General features: G+C 39.7%; 1 protein-coding gene across 1 annotated transcript in view; it reads left to right on the top strand.

Moving 5' to 3' along the window:
* lrch2 (leucine-rich repeats and calponin homology (CH) domain containing 2) overlaps window positions 1-13813 on the top strand; it is a 74278-nt gene that overhangs the window by 36722 nt on the left and 23743 nt on the right. The window contains exons 13-16 of the mRNA XM_066653307.1: window positions 1812-1871; window positions 3769-3817; window positions 4361-4399; window positions 4848-4988. Of these exons, the coding sequence (XP_066509404.1) occupies window positions 1812-1871; window positions 3769-3817; window positions 4361-4399; window positions 4848-4988 (289 nt within the window). The remainder of the gene's footprint in view (window positions 1-1811; window positions 1872-3768; window positions 3818-4360; window positions 4400-4847; window positions 4989-13813) is intronic.

The raw sequence follows: 13813 nt of genomic DNA, 5'->3' as shown, positions 1-13813 counted from the left end.
GGTTTGAAACATCGCCAGTCATCTCAGATTTCCAGAAAAGAATAACTATTTTATTTACATTTAAGGCAGTGAAATACTAGACAGTTGTGATTAAATTGTGATCATTTTCCTCCAGGAATGTTTTCAAAGATATTCTCAGAGCACAGGGTTAGCATAATCAGATTATTTAACCTGTGAAAAGCTTGAAAATACTGCTTGTATTCTGAAGCATGCTGAAGCAAAACATGAATGATGTAACATGATTACTGATGTTTGTATATAGGCGGTGTATGAATAACTCTCACAGGCTAAAATGCTGTCATTTTTCAGTTAGATTATTTGATGAAAATGCTAATATTCCTGCTTTTCACAACCAGAGCTTTGGTCACCAAAATGGCACCCACAGCAAATAATCACATGACACACAAGGGATGTCAAGTTGTACTGTAGAATGTGTGTAATATTTGTGGTTAATAAAAGATGCCTATGTAAATTACAAATTCAGGAGAGACTACTACATAGACTATAAGCTATTTTACAAAACTGACTTTTAGTTCTGTTCTGAATGGCACAAATTTGAATGTTGTTCAAGTCTGTGGTATAACTCCATGCTCAAGCCATTACGAGTTCAGAACTAAACACCACTTCAAGCACCTCCATATACTATGTTTCCAAAGAATATGACAGAATATTTGCACACATTCGTTCAACATCTATACATGAGATTACATTAACTAGGGTCTTCTTTAAGGACGAGATTAAAATCACTGAGATCCACTGATATTACATTAACATTATATCCTCACGTAAAACTAATCCTGTCTGAATAAGGCTGTAGAGTGATTTTGCTGTGACAATTTCCGTAGAGTCCTAATGCATGCATTTATTTCCAGTTAAAGCTGCTACATTGTGGGAATAATACAGTTGCATTTCAATAATAAAAATATCATCAAAAAGTTCATTTATGTCAGTAATTCAATTCAACAGTGAAACTCTTATTATATAGAGTCATTACAAACAGAGCAATCTATTTCAAGTGTTTTTCTTTTAATGTTGATGATTATGGTGTAATGAAAACCCAAAAAGTCATTATCTTTAAACTAGAAAAATCCACACAAAACTTCCTGCAAAGGTTTCCTAAGCCTTTAAAATGGTCCCTTAGTCTGGTTCAGTAGGCTACACAATCATGGAGAAGACTGCTGACTTTGACAGATGTCCAGAAGGCAGTCACTGACACCCTCTTGCTGTAAGCATAATAATGGGAAGTTGAGAGGAAGGAAGCAACAGGGATAACACTAGCCTTAAAAGGATTGTCTAGAAAAGGCCATTCAAAAATGCTACCAGGAAATTTTAGGGCACTTTATGCTTCCCTCTGCTGACATCTATGGGGTATTGTCAAGATGGAAGATGAGAGCAATGCAGACGAGCTGAAGGCCACTATCAAAAGTACCTGGTCTTCCATAACACCTCGGCAGTGCCATAGGTTGATCGCCTCCATGCCATGCCGCATTGATGCAGTAATTTATGCAAGAGAAGCCCAGCCATGGATTGATCATATACTGTACATACCTTTCAGTAGGTCAACAATTCTAAAAATCATTAAAAATCATTTATTTAAATTGGTCTTATAATCTGAGATAATGATTTTGGGTTTTCATTGGCTGTAAGCCATAATCATCAACATTAAAAGAAATAAATGCTTGAAATAGATCGCTCTTTGTAATTAATCTATAATCTAAATAGAATTACTAAAAAACAAATTAACATTTTGATGATATTCCAATTCATTGAGATGCACCTGTATATTAATACTGTGTTGTGTTCTAAAATAGGTTTCTCAGTCATTCAGGAGGAAGCAGCAAGCAGAGGTCACCGGCGCAAGCTGTCAGGAGGTATACACACACTCACACGCATGCAAACACAAACAAACAGGCTTCACCTCCGGTTTGATTTACACAAATAGGTTATCTTTAAAACATTGCACCACCCAGCTGACACACCCTGACGCACAAAGGCACGTGTGAAACATGCATGCATGCACGGACGCACGCACGCACGCACAGTCACGCTCACAACCTTGCAGCAAGACTAGATTCCAGGACATCAAAAACTACAGTGTAATTTTACGAGCTGCCGTTGTGAGTCAGATAAAAACACATGCAGCTACTGTAGCTTGGAGATTTTACAAATGGCTTAATTGTGCTGGATTTCATAGTGTAGACAAGTCTCTGGCCAATCAGAACTCTACAATGTTTACATGTCACATATAGTCCCTGCTTGGCTCACTTGAATCTGTGAGCATGCAGGGATTGAAAAAGTACCAGCTTCCAGGGACCAGGGACCAGATTTACCAACCGGATAAGCAAAAGAGCCGAGTAAAGGATAGTCGGGTAAGGTCCATGCTTTGGAAAAGCACTTCTTGTGTTCATCTGAAAATCAGAATGAAAAAAGGATTTAGCCAAAGGGTCAGCTGGCAGGTGTTGAAAGTAAAAATGACACAAAAATCAGTAGTCAGTTTTCTTAAAGCCCATTTTAACCAGAGAACTGAAATGTATCCACCAGGAGTAAATTGGATTTTGGATTTAGATTTCAGATGGAGGTGATATCTGGTGACTGGTGATACCAGTCAACAGACTAACCTCTTCTGTTAAGCTTTAATTTTTCGTAGACATACATGACAGAAAAAAACACCCACATCATCAGTCCATTATTGATATATATATCAATAATGGACTGATGATGTGGGTGTTTTTTTTCTGTCATGTATATATATATATATATATATATATATAATTAGTACATTAATACATAATGGCTGGTGTGTTTGTGTGTGTTTTCGAGCACACACCCATAGCTCCATCATCAGTTGAATATCTTACAGCACAAAAGAAAACAGAGCAAATGCCCGACACTATCTGAACAATCTCAGCCTTGATTACCTGTTTAACGGCTGCCAATGTAAAGATTTTTTGCCTTGTTTCAAATTTAAACAGTAAAAAAAAAAAGAAATGATGGCTTTTCACAAATTAGTCAGAGCCCACTGAATAAAATCATGTCTCGTTAAGGAAGAAAAATTTGATCTTACGATTTAGGTTAAATTTAACTCAGAGTGGCTGCCATTTCTGCAGTTTCATCTGTAAATCTCTTAATAATGTGGTGTTTTACTAAAGTTGTGCTTCTGTTTGCTATGTAATAAATGCGGTGGAACAAAAGGCAGACATTGCCAGATATTTTGCAAATTTTGAACAATAAAACACATATAATTAACGTATTAATTGCATTTAATATTGCTCTATTTCAGCAAAACACATAGAATCTAGCTGGCTGTATGACCAGAAGAGCGCCTGTGGTCAGAGGCAACACTGACTTTACTATGGTCTGGACCATGAACACCTCACAGGGTTATAAATATTTACCATGACTGGCTTCACATGTAAATGTACATGAGCAATGTCAAAATGTTTTTGCTTTCTTGTGTGAACAGAGGAAAAATGAATACTGTGCTACTAGAATACTACTTTCCAGGAATAGCCAGATGTGCCCCAGATGCACAGTAATGTTTAATTACGCTTTTGTTTTTTTGCTGATAAACATGCAATGTTAAACTTTTCATGTTTATTTTTCCAAAGTTGGTGAAGCTTGTAAGCGTTTAGCCTGGCGTATAGATGCTGGTAACTGTCACCAGCCGTCTATGATTGAGGCTGAGGATTTTCCCAGCCCCAAATATCACTTACAGGCTTTTGACATACATTGGATTATATGAGGCTTTTTGTATTATTTCTCTGGCAGCGCTTCACTGGATGAAGGCAGCAGTGCAGCTTCAGCAGTGTGTGGCCAGGTAACACACACACAACCTCACCCCTAAACCCTAACACGCACACACACACACACATGCAGAATTGAGTAAAATTCCTTTAAAGTTAATTGGGATGAGTCAAAGAGGTATTTTAGATCCAGAATGGTTACATGTCTGTACACTTTTATGTACATGCATAAACGCATATGCACATGAACTCTTCATCATTTCACCACTGAGACACTTCCAAGAAGTATTTGTGTTTTTCTTTGTAATTCCTAGAGTTGCATTTGCATTTTCCATGGCAGAATTACATTTTGGCTCAGTTTTTGTTTTGCTGATTATAGATTTCAGCTGTTATTTTTTTTCCCTTCTCATATTCAATCCTGGATAGTTTTCATCCATATGAAAGCTTTTAAATGGAGACAAGCCATTTTTCGTTGCCCTCATACTTGACTTATGTTAGATTTGATGTGTTGTTACATAAACTGCCAAGTGCCATAGTTTGTTTTCACTGCTTCACGCATTCATTCTATTCTCTCTGTGTGATTCTGTGGTTTGTCCATTCATTTGTCTTTTTTGAAGGATGGAGACCTCACAGATGAAGATGCAGCTTTCTCAGAGGTCTCTTATCGTCATCATCATCATAATTATCATTGTCTTCATCATCAATTGTTTCACTTTAGCACACATTTAATGTTAACCAGATGTAGAGACCCAGTCTAGAGATTTGTTTCCTGATATCTTAGAAACAGTTCTAATGCCTCATCTTTTGCAAAAAAAAAAAAATGGACGTTCCTGTCCAACCCAGTGATAAACCCTAATTTGACACAGAGTCGTGACTATGATATACATATGCCAAGTAGTGATGTAGACCAGTGTTTCCCAAACGTTTTCTGAAGTGGTGGCTCCATTTGTACAAGACCCATAGATATTTTAAACAGTGTTATACATACAAATGCCAACTTCTAATTAAACATTGGCACAACCACTGATGTATTCTGATGTTAGTTGTTGATGAAGACTGTTGATGCACTGTTCTGGTCATGATGGACTATGTTTCTCTCTTTAGCCTTCATCCTCCTGCTCATTTGATGGGAGCCTTAAGTCAGAAAACAGTGACTCTGAGCCAAAATGGCCTGAACTTCCCCCCATACTCAACCAGAATGAGGACCGTAGACGGAACAAGTATCTGAGGAAAGACTATCTGAAGGTACACACACACACACACACACACACACAAAACCAAAACCAAAAGGACAGCAGTGCCAAGTACAACAACCATGGTTTGGTGATGATTACATTGTGCTTTTGTGGGGCATCACCACAAACGAAGCACACTGGCTTTCTTTCAATTTCAATGAGAAAGGTTGGGCAGAGGCCATATTGTTCCCACCACTGGAATACATATTCCACACGTTCTTCACACACCACCTCTGCTTTATCAGATGAGTAGTGGAACTAAGGAAATAATGTGCTTTTGTTTTTATGGTTCATGCTCATGAAAAGGGAGAGTGATAGTAAAAGCTTTCCAAGAGCTGGAAAGCATGTTGGGAGATTGTGTTTCTTCACAGAAACTGAGAGTGAACCTGTGTTTCCGAGTGAAAGCGACAGGCACCATCATGGACTTGGCTTGACAAAAAAGAGATGGAGGTTGAGATGAACAGAGGGATAGAGAAAGAATATGGTTTAGGAGTGAGATTAAAAGGTGAAGTAAGTTTGACGTCTGAGTTTATGTTTTGAATGTTTTATCAAGATCATATGCCTATTTGAGCCCTACAACTAAGAGTATTGGCTTTCACATGAAGAGACACAATCAGTGAATCAATCTTGGTACGTCTGTCTCTTTGTCTGACACACACACACACAGACTTAAACATTCATCTGTTCATCTGTATGTAGGTTAGGAATTAAGTGACGTAAAGAAAAATAGTATACATCACACAACATTTAGGTTCAGTAGGTATTGGACTCGATACATTTCAAAATATAAGGACATTGCCCCGCCACTTAGAGTATTTCTCTTATTAAAAACCCACCCCACCTTCCTTAAGTGCTTGGATCTCTAGTTATGTTTACACACAAAGATTGTCACTGATCCACTTAAATTTATTTTGATTCTAGATTAAGATTGAGCTGTGTCTGCACACTCCTCAAAAATCCAATGGAAATCTCTGTTTACATACACACTTCAAGTGATCAGATTCAAAATTGCAAGCATGCATAAAGGACCATTAAGTGTAGGTACTGTCATCACAGCAATCATCACATAAGTCCAGATTAGTTGAGTGATATAAGCTGATTTTAAATATAGTTCTGGCTTTTGTATTTGTAATTCGCTGATTTGTTCCTGGTCTGTTTTATTTTGCTTCGTAGGTCGTGTTAACTCACTTTTGTTAATTTTGCTCATATACTTGCCTGAACAGCTCAATTTCATGAATCATCCGTTGGCTTCTGGCATGCAGAAATTTTAACTTTAATGGCTATATCTGATTTCCAGATTAATCTGATTAATGTTGCTGTTTTTTTTTTTTGTTTGTTTGTTTGTTTTTTTAAAATAGTATGCTCTGAGTAGACCATAGTAGACCATTTTGATTGGTGTTTGTTCATGATGTTCTATTCCAGTTGAGCTATTAGCAAGACTACTAACAGTCTGTCAGACTACATGTAGATATTGCTAGAGATCTATAGAGACAAACATAAAGCCAAAACAGTTAAAATATTCGGGTTAAGGGTTGGGACATTTCCCAAAATATGAATACTGTGTTCAGATCTGAGGAAAATCTGTTAGGTTTTTCAAACAAGTATAAACACATGCACTTTTTCTTTTAGTTTGTTTGGCTGTTTCTAACAGATGTGAGCTGTCTAGCAAAACCCACTGAACCAGACAGAACTGACTCAATGCAAGGTAGTAGTGTAGATGGATCAGCTAAGTCTGAATAGGCTCCAACAATAACTGCACCGTTTAAAAGCTTACACAAGTTTTACTGATCACTTCAAACTTGTACTCAGTGTCATTCCTAGAATGTGCTGTGCCTCACTTAGTGTGTGTGTGCACTAGCTAGTGGAAAGATGTGAGAACCTCAGTGTCAGTGTACTCAGTGAGGACCTTTTATAGCTGCATTATTCTCCCTCTTTAAGTACAGAGGTTAATGTGTTTCTGCAAATCAGATCTCACATCAGATCTACTGTGTCTGCTGGCTCCATCTTTTCATCAGAAGGATTTTCAGAAAAAAAAGTCTGAGGGAATGAGGCAGGCACACAAAAATGCACATTCACTCTCTCACACACACACACACACACATACACACACACACAGAGAGAGAGAGAGACGTCATTCATTCTCCTAGCACTAGCAGGAAGTCAACTGATTATAATGACTTGGAGTATTACTAGTCAAATAATAACCATAAAACTAACCTTACTCTAACCTTAAAACATGTCTCCACACTAAAATGTAGGTATTTACAATGTGGGGACAGTTTGTGGCCGCCACCAGTAAACACAATGTGATTAAAAGTAGTCTGCACAATTTGCATGCACACACACACACACACACACATAAACGCACACCACATATCTAAACCTTACACAAAGCCCCTCTGTTTATTGTCTTCTGCTGTGCTTTCCTTTTCATTTCTGAGACAGATACACAGTGTTGCCATTTATCGCTTTAAACTCTGACTCCCACTTTTTTTTTCCCATAAAAACATTCCTCTGGAAAATACTTTCACACACTTCCATGCCAAAGTCGTTACAGTGGAGGACGAAACAGGTCAATAATTTAAAAAAGAAAAAAAAAAACCTTAACATGACAGTTATCGATGGGAAAAGCCTTTCACTGAATGAAGTGCCTGTCAGCTCTGGGAAAGCCACAGGGGTGAAGCCATCTGTCACCGTTACAAGAAAAATAAATAACAGATATTGGCAGTCTGAGACACAAACACGCACACAAAAACAAAAAGTATATTTATGTGATATTTGTGATGCTTCCAGCAGGACAGAAGATTTTTAATATTGAAAGTCTCTAAAAGCTTCCATTATTTTGAATGGGTGAAAAAGAGATCAGTCTGAACATAGTTTGGCAGGGCAGGAAATGAGGGCGGACACGTTTTACAACTCCTCGTTCTCTAAAGCTGGAAATATTGGAAGGTTAGAGAGAGAGATAAGATCCTCTTTCAGCCATGTGAGTTTAATAATCCATAGTCATGAAAGTAATCATCATATATCGTCTTTACAGCACTACACCTCTTACAGTCGCCTGTGAGGGACTGGCACCCTGTCCAGAGTGTGTCCCTGCCTTGTGCCCATTGATTCTTGGTAGTCTCCAGGCCCACTACAACACTGAACAAGATGGAATTGCAGAAAATGAATGAATGAATTGCCATTCATTTCAAATATGCTTTTGAAGCATTCTGTTTAAGATTAAGTATCTCATTTTTACAGAGAGAGGTTTTAGATCTTGACTAGAAATATCTATCCAGAATGTTACAGAGTTGACAGACACTACTTTTTCTTTACCACTAAAAGCACGATATCTTTCGGAAGGCAAAGATTCCCCCTATAACCCTACTGGAAAGCAGTTAGTGCTTATCATTTTACTAAGAAGTGAAGAACTGGGCCAAAAAAAAAAAAAAAACTGGATGCACATGATGGCTAAAATACAAGTAGCGCCCAAACGCTAAAACATTTCTCTCATCCGAAGCTGGTATTTGGCAGGAGATAATCTCTTGCAATAATATATATGGTGCGTGAATGATAGGATATATGCACATATGTGAATACTTGCTTGCTCCACGAAAGCCAAATAGTAGACTCTGCAGAGTTCAGTAAGAAAGGAAACACTTTCAACAACGAAGGGCAGAGAAATCAAATACTCTTTCTCTCTCTCTCTCTCTCTCTCTCTCTCTCTCTCTCTCTCTCTCTCTCTCTCTCTCTTTCTTTTGTCGCACAGGAGTCGCGAGCTGGTTCTTTATTATGCTGCTCAAAACAAACACTTTGTACATACTCATCCGACGCTGCTATTTTGTCATTCGTTAGATTGCTTTTATTTATTTATTTTTGTTACATTATGGTTAGGGTTAGAGACACTTTCTCCATTTTTTTAATTGATTCAATGTGGCTTCAAGCTAAGTGAAATATGATACCAGTATCATCAGTAAAAAAGTTTATTTGTTAGATCATAATTTTTTACAATAATTACAAGTTCTACAGGGTGTTTAATTAAGCCTGGAGGTTGTGGGTTCGATTCCCACTCCGGGTGACTGTCTGTGAGGAGTTAGTGTGTTCTCCCTTGGTCTGCGTGGGTTTCCTCCGGGTGCTCCGGTTTCCTCCCACAGTCCAAAAAAAACACGTTGATAGGTGGATTGGCGACTCAACAATGTCCATAGGTGTGAATGTGGCTGTGTGTGTGTTGCCCTGTGAAGGACTGGTGCCCCCTCCAGGGTGTATTCCCGCCCCGCGCCCAATGATTCCAGGTAGGCTCTGGACCCACCACGACCCTGAACTGGATAAGCGCTTAACAGATAATGAATGAATGAATGAAAATAGAGCTCATGTGTCCTTCTCTGCTTTGCCTTGTTTACATAAGAATGGGTAGAAAATAGTTCACTAATGGGCTGCAAGAGGGTCTTGAGAGAGTCTTGTCCTCAGGTTGTGAAAATTTCAGCCTTTCTAGTGTTAATTGGTGTTATGTAATAACATTTTGGGAGTAGGATGGCACCCCTCCCCTCAGCTCTATATATATCCTCAGGTAATTTTCATGTCAGACAAACTCACTGCACTTGGCTCACAAGATGGACTGCTTCGCAATGTGAGCTTGTTCCTCTACTCTGGATTTGTTTCTGCTGATCCTGTGCCTCATATTAGGAGTTTCATTTCCCCCACTGCTTCAGGCTCTGTAGCTCACAAGCTCTCGCACAGCTTCTCCCGCTCCCCTGCGACCTCCATCCACAGCGAAATCCTGCCTCTGCCTTCATTGTCGGTGTGTGGCCCCAAGCCTCCCACTTTCCCCTTCTCCAGCTGAATAGCTACAGCACTGCCTCGTGTTTGGAGCTGGAATCGACCGTTGTCGTGCTTGCTTCCTCTGCCACTCCAAGCTCTGAGGCGCGATCCAGTCTTTCCCGCTTTGGATCCATGTGCGGCCTCAGCATTCTCCTACAGCACAGACCCGACTTCTACTGCTTCTCTTCCTGCTGTGACTAGTGTCTTCCTATTACTCTTCCTGGCTGTGTCTTAGCTAGCAGGCATTAGCCTCGATGCCTTATTGTTTTGCTGTCTCACAAATCAGTACCTTAGTGTGCTGCATTGTTTTTACCTAAGTTGCACAAGAATCAGGCTTGGAATCTGCATGTTGCACTTTCATGCAGAAAGCAGGCAGCATGTTAAAGCATTCATTCTGACACGACTCAACACCTTCTTCCTTCAGAATATGCCCTTGATAGACAGTATTGTGCTCGTTTAGACACAGCCCTTCCCTGCTCCTCCTGTTCTGTCTCTCACCTTTCCTTTCCTTTTTTCAATCTCTCCTTCTCTTTCTCTATTTATCATCCCAACCCATCCCTGCGCTACTTCCAGTCTCTTACTTTCCAGCTCATTCTCTTTTCAGGTGATGCAATGGACCTTCATCCCATCCTCTCCTCTTGGCAGCTACAAAATCAAATTAAATCAAATTCATTTGTATAGCACTTTTTACAGCTGATGTTGTTACAAAGCAGCTTCACAGAATTCCAGTAAAGATAAAGGTTTAACATGAAATGTAAAGAATGTAAAAATCCCCCAGTAGAGCAAGCCAGGGGCAACAGTGGCAAGGAAAAACTCCCTCCGAGCTGAGGAAGATACCTTGGGAGGAAGCAAGGCTCACAAGGGGGGACCTATCCTCGTCTGGTCAGTCTACTGGTAATAGTGGTTAGGAGTCTGTGAAAACTTCAATGTAGGGTGGGCAGCTCCAAGGCAATTGGTAGTGGCTGGAGCGTGGGCAGCCGGTCTGAAGGACCTCAAGAGGCGGGACGATAGCACCAGTGTCTAAGTTTGCTATAATTCCCATGGATCTGCCAACTTTATCTATGGGGGAGCATTAACTACCTAAAGCTAAACTAAACAAATTACATTTTTTTATCCTAAATTGGAAGATTGCAATTGTGTTTGAGTCCTGAACATTTTCTGGAAGATCATTCCAGAGTTGGGGGGCTTTATATATTAAAAAAAAAAAAAGTTCTTGCCCCAGCTGAGGGCTTCTGAATTCTGGGAACTATTAAAAGTCCAGTGTGGCACTGTGGCGCAGGTGTGAGTGTGTATTGCTCTGTGAAGGACTGGTGCCCGCACCAGGGTGTATTCTCGCCTTGCGCCCAATGATTCCAGGTAGGCTCTGGACCCACCGTGACCCTCAACTGGATAAGTGGTTACAGATAATGAATGGATGGATTAAAAGTCCAGTACTCTGTGATCTGAGTAATTGTGTAGGCTCATAATAGGAAATTGAAGGTATTCAGGAGCGAGCCTATGTAGGGCTTTATACATTAATAACAGAATTTTGTAATCGATACTGAATTTAACAGTCAGCCAATGGAGTGATGATAGAATTGGACTGATATGTTACATTTTTAAGTTTTAGGACCCTGGCTGCATTTTGAACCAGTTGGAAGTTTATTTAAATTTCTGCAGGTGCATCCTAACAGTAATGTGTTACAACAGTCAAGCCTTGGAGTAATAAAGGCATGTACTAATGTTTCTGCGTCATGTAGGGATAAGGCATTTCTAATCTTGTCAATGTTGCGAAGAGATCTGTCCTAGTGATACCGCCTATGTGTTGATCAAATGATAAATCAGGGTCAATTATGACGCCAAGATTTTTTGCTGCTGAACCAGGATTAACTGGAAAGTCAGCAAGATTTTAAATTAAATCTGATAAATAATTTCTGGCCATTTTTGGACCCAGAAGTAGAACCTCTGTTTTATTACTGTTTAGAAGGAGGAAGTTACACAACATCCAGCCTTTGATGTCTTTTACATGGTCCTCTATTTTCTTTAATCTTTGTTTGTCATCGGGCTTGGCTGATATTAACAATTGGTGTTGTCTGGGTAACAGTGAAGATTCATGTCATGGTTTCTTATAACTGTGCCTAGTGGTAACATAAATAATGTAAATAATAATGGTCCTAAAATAGAGCCTTGTGTAATTCCAAATCTTACTTTAGAATGATTGGAAGATCATTTACCTTTACAAATTTATAACCTTCCATTAAGTAAGACTTGAACCATGATAGGGTTGTCCCTGTGATTCCAACTATGTTTTCTAAACTTTCTAGGAGAATATTGTGGTCTATTGAATCGAAAGCTGCAATGAGGTCAAGTAGCACCAACAGGGATACATGGCCTTGATCAGAGGCAAGAAGATCATTTGTTATCTTACCTAGAGCTGTCTCAGTGCTATGATTTGGCCTGAATCCAGGTTGGAATTTTCATATACATGATTCTTATATAGATATGAACTAAGTTGTTGGGCCACAGCTTTTTCTAAGATGTTGTATATAAATGGTAGATTAGAAATAGGGCTGTAATTAGACAATATGCTAGCATCAAGATTTGTTTTTTTGATCAGACGTTTAATAACTGGTAGTTTAAAAGATCTGGGTACATTGCCCAGGCTAAGGGATGAGTTTACTATAATTAAAAGAGGATTGATAATAGCTGGTAGTAATACTTTGAGTAATGTTGTGGTAATTACATCAAGTGTGAAAGTTGGACAGTTTGCAGAGGTAATGATCTTCTCTAGTAGTAATTTTCTCTGTCTAATATTTTCAATGGGGTGGCACATTGGCACAGCAGGTAGTGTCACAGTCACACAACTCCCGGGGCCTGGAAGTTGTGGGTTCGATTCCCGTGTCCGCGTGGATTTCCTCCGGGTGCTCCAGTTTCCTCCCACAGTCCAAAAACACACGTTGCAGGTGAATTGGTGACTCAAAAGTGTCCGCAGGTGTGAGTGAATGTGTGTGTGTCTGTGTTGCCCTGTGAAGGACTGGCGCCCCCTCCAGGGTGTATTCCCGCCTTGCGCCCAATGATTCCAGTTAGGCTCTGGACCCACTGCGACCCTGAATTGGTTAAGCGGTGATGAATGAATGAATGAATGAATAATATTTTCGATTTTATTATTAAAAGAGTCCATAAAGTTGGCACGGTGGTGCAGCAGGTAGTGTCGCAGTCACACAGCTCCAGGGACCTGCAGGTTGTGGGTTCGATTCCCACTCCGGGTGACTGTCTGTGAGGAGTTGGTGTGTTTTCCCTGTGTCTGTGTGGGTTTCCTCCGGGTGCTCCGGTTTCCTCCCACAGTCCAAAACCACACGTTGGATAAGCGGTTACAGATAATGAATGAATGAAGTCCATAAAGACATTACTTGTGACAGCTGCCGGAATTTGTGGTTCAGTACCTGCCTGATTTTTTTGTAGTTCTGGAAAACACACTAAATAGCACTCTAGTATTATATTTATTATTGTAGATCAGCAAGACCACATATGCTTAGCAAGCTTTAATGTCTATAAAGTCTATAAAGCCCGCTTGATTTTTGAAACACCACTTGGACATCTAGCAGTTTAACACTAAAAGTCTGCTGTATGCTTCAGTGCTTCAGCGCCCCGCCACATTGGGATGGGACCAGAGCAGACTACAGCATCAGACATTGTCTGGGCCATTTACCTCAGACGAATATCATTGGCCCCTACATTAATGACTGTCCTCGAATATCTCCTATTAGCTAACAGTCTAAGGTTGCCACTAACTGTTACAGCTAACTGTTACTGCTGGCGCCCCTAAAGGAGTAGCTAATTTCAACTGTCGAACGATAGAGTCTTCTATAACCAGAGCACTTTGAGCAAGCAAAACAACACAGCAGTAGCCATGGTATTGCAGGTACTTACTGCTTTTTGTTGATTTAGGAAATTACACCAGAAACATTGCTACAGGAGCAGGTGGCATGACAACTTTTGCCTCTAGTGAAGAATAGAGATAATCTATAGATTAAATCAACGGATTAACAGAATTAA

Source organism: Hoplias malabaricus, chromosome 2 (assembly GCF_029633855.1).
Source record: "Hoplias malabaricus isolate fHopMal1 chromosome 2, fHopMal1.hap1, whole genome shotgun sequence".
NCBI classification, from domain to species: Eukaryota; Metazoa; Chordata; class Actinopteri; order Characiformes; family Erythrinidae; genus Hoplias; species Hoplias malabaricus.
This window is presented reverse-complemented; position numbering and strand designations above follow the sequence as displayed.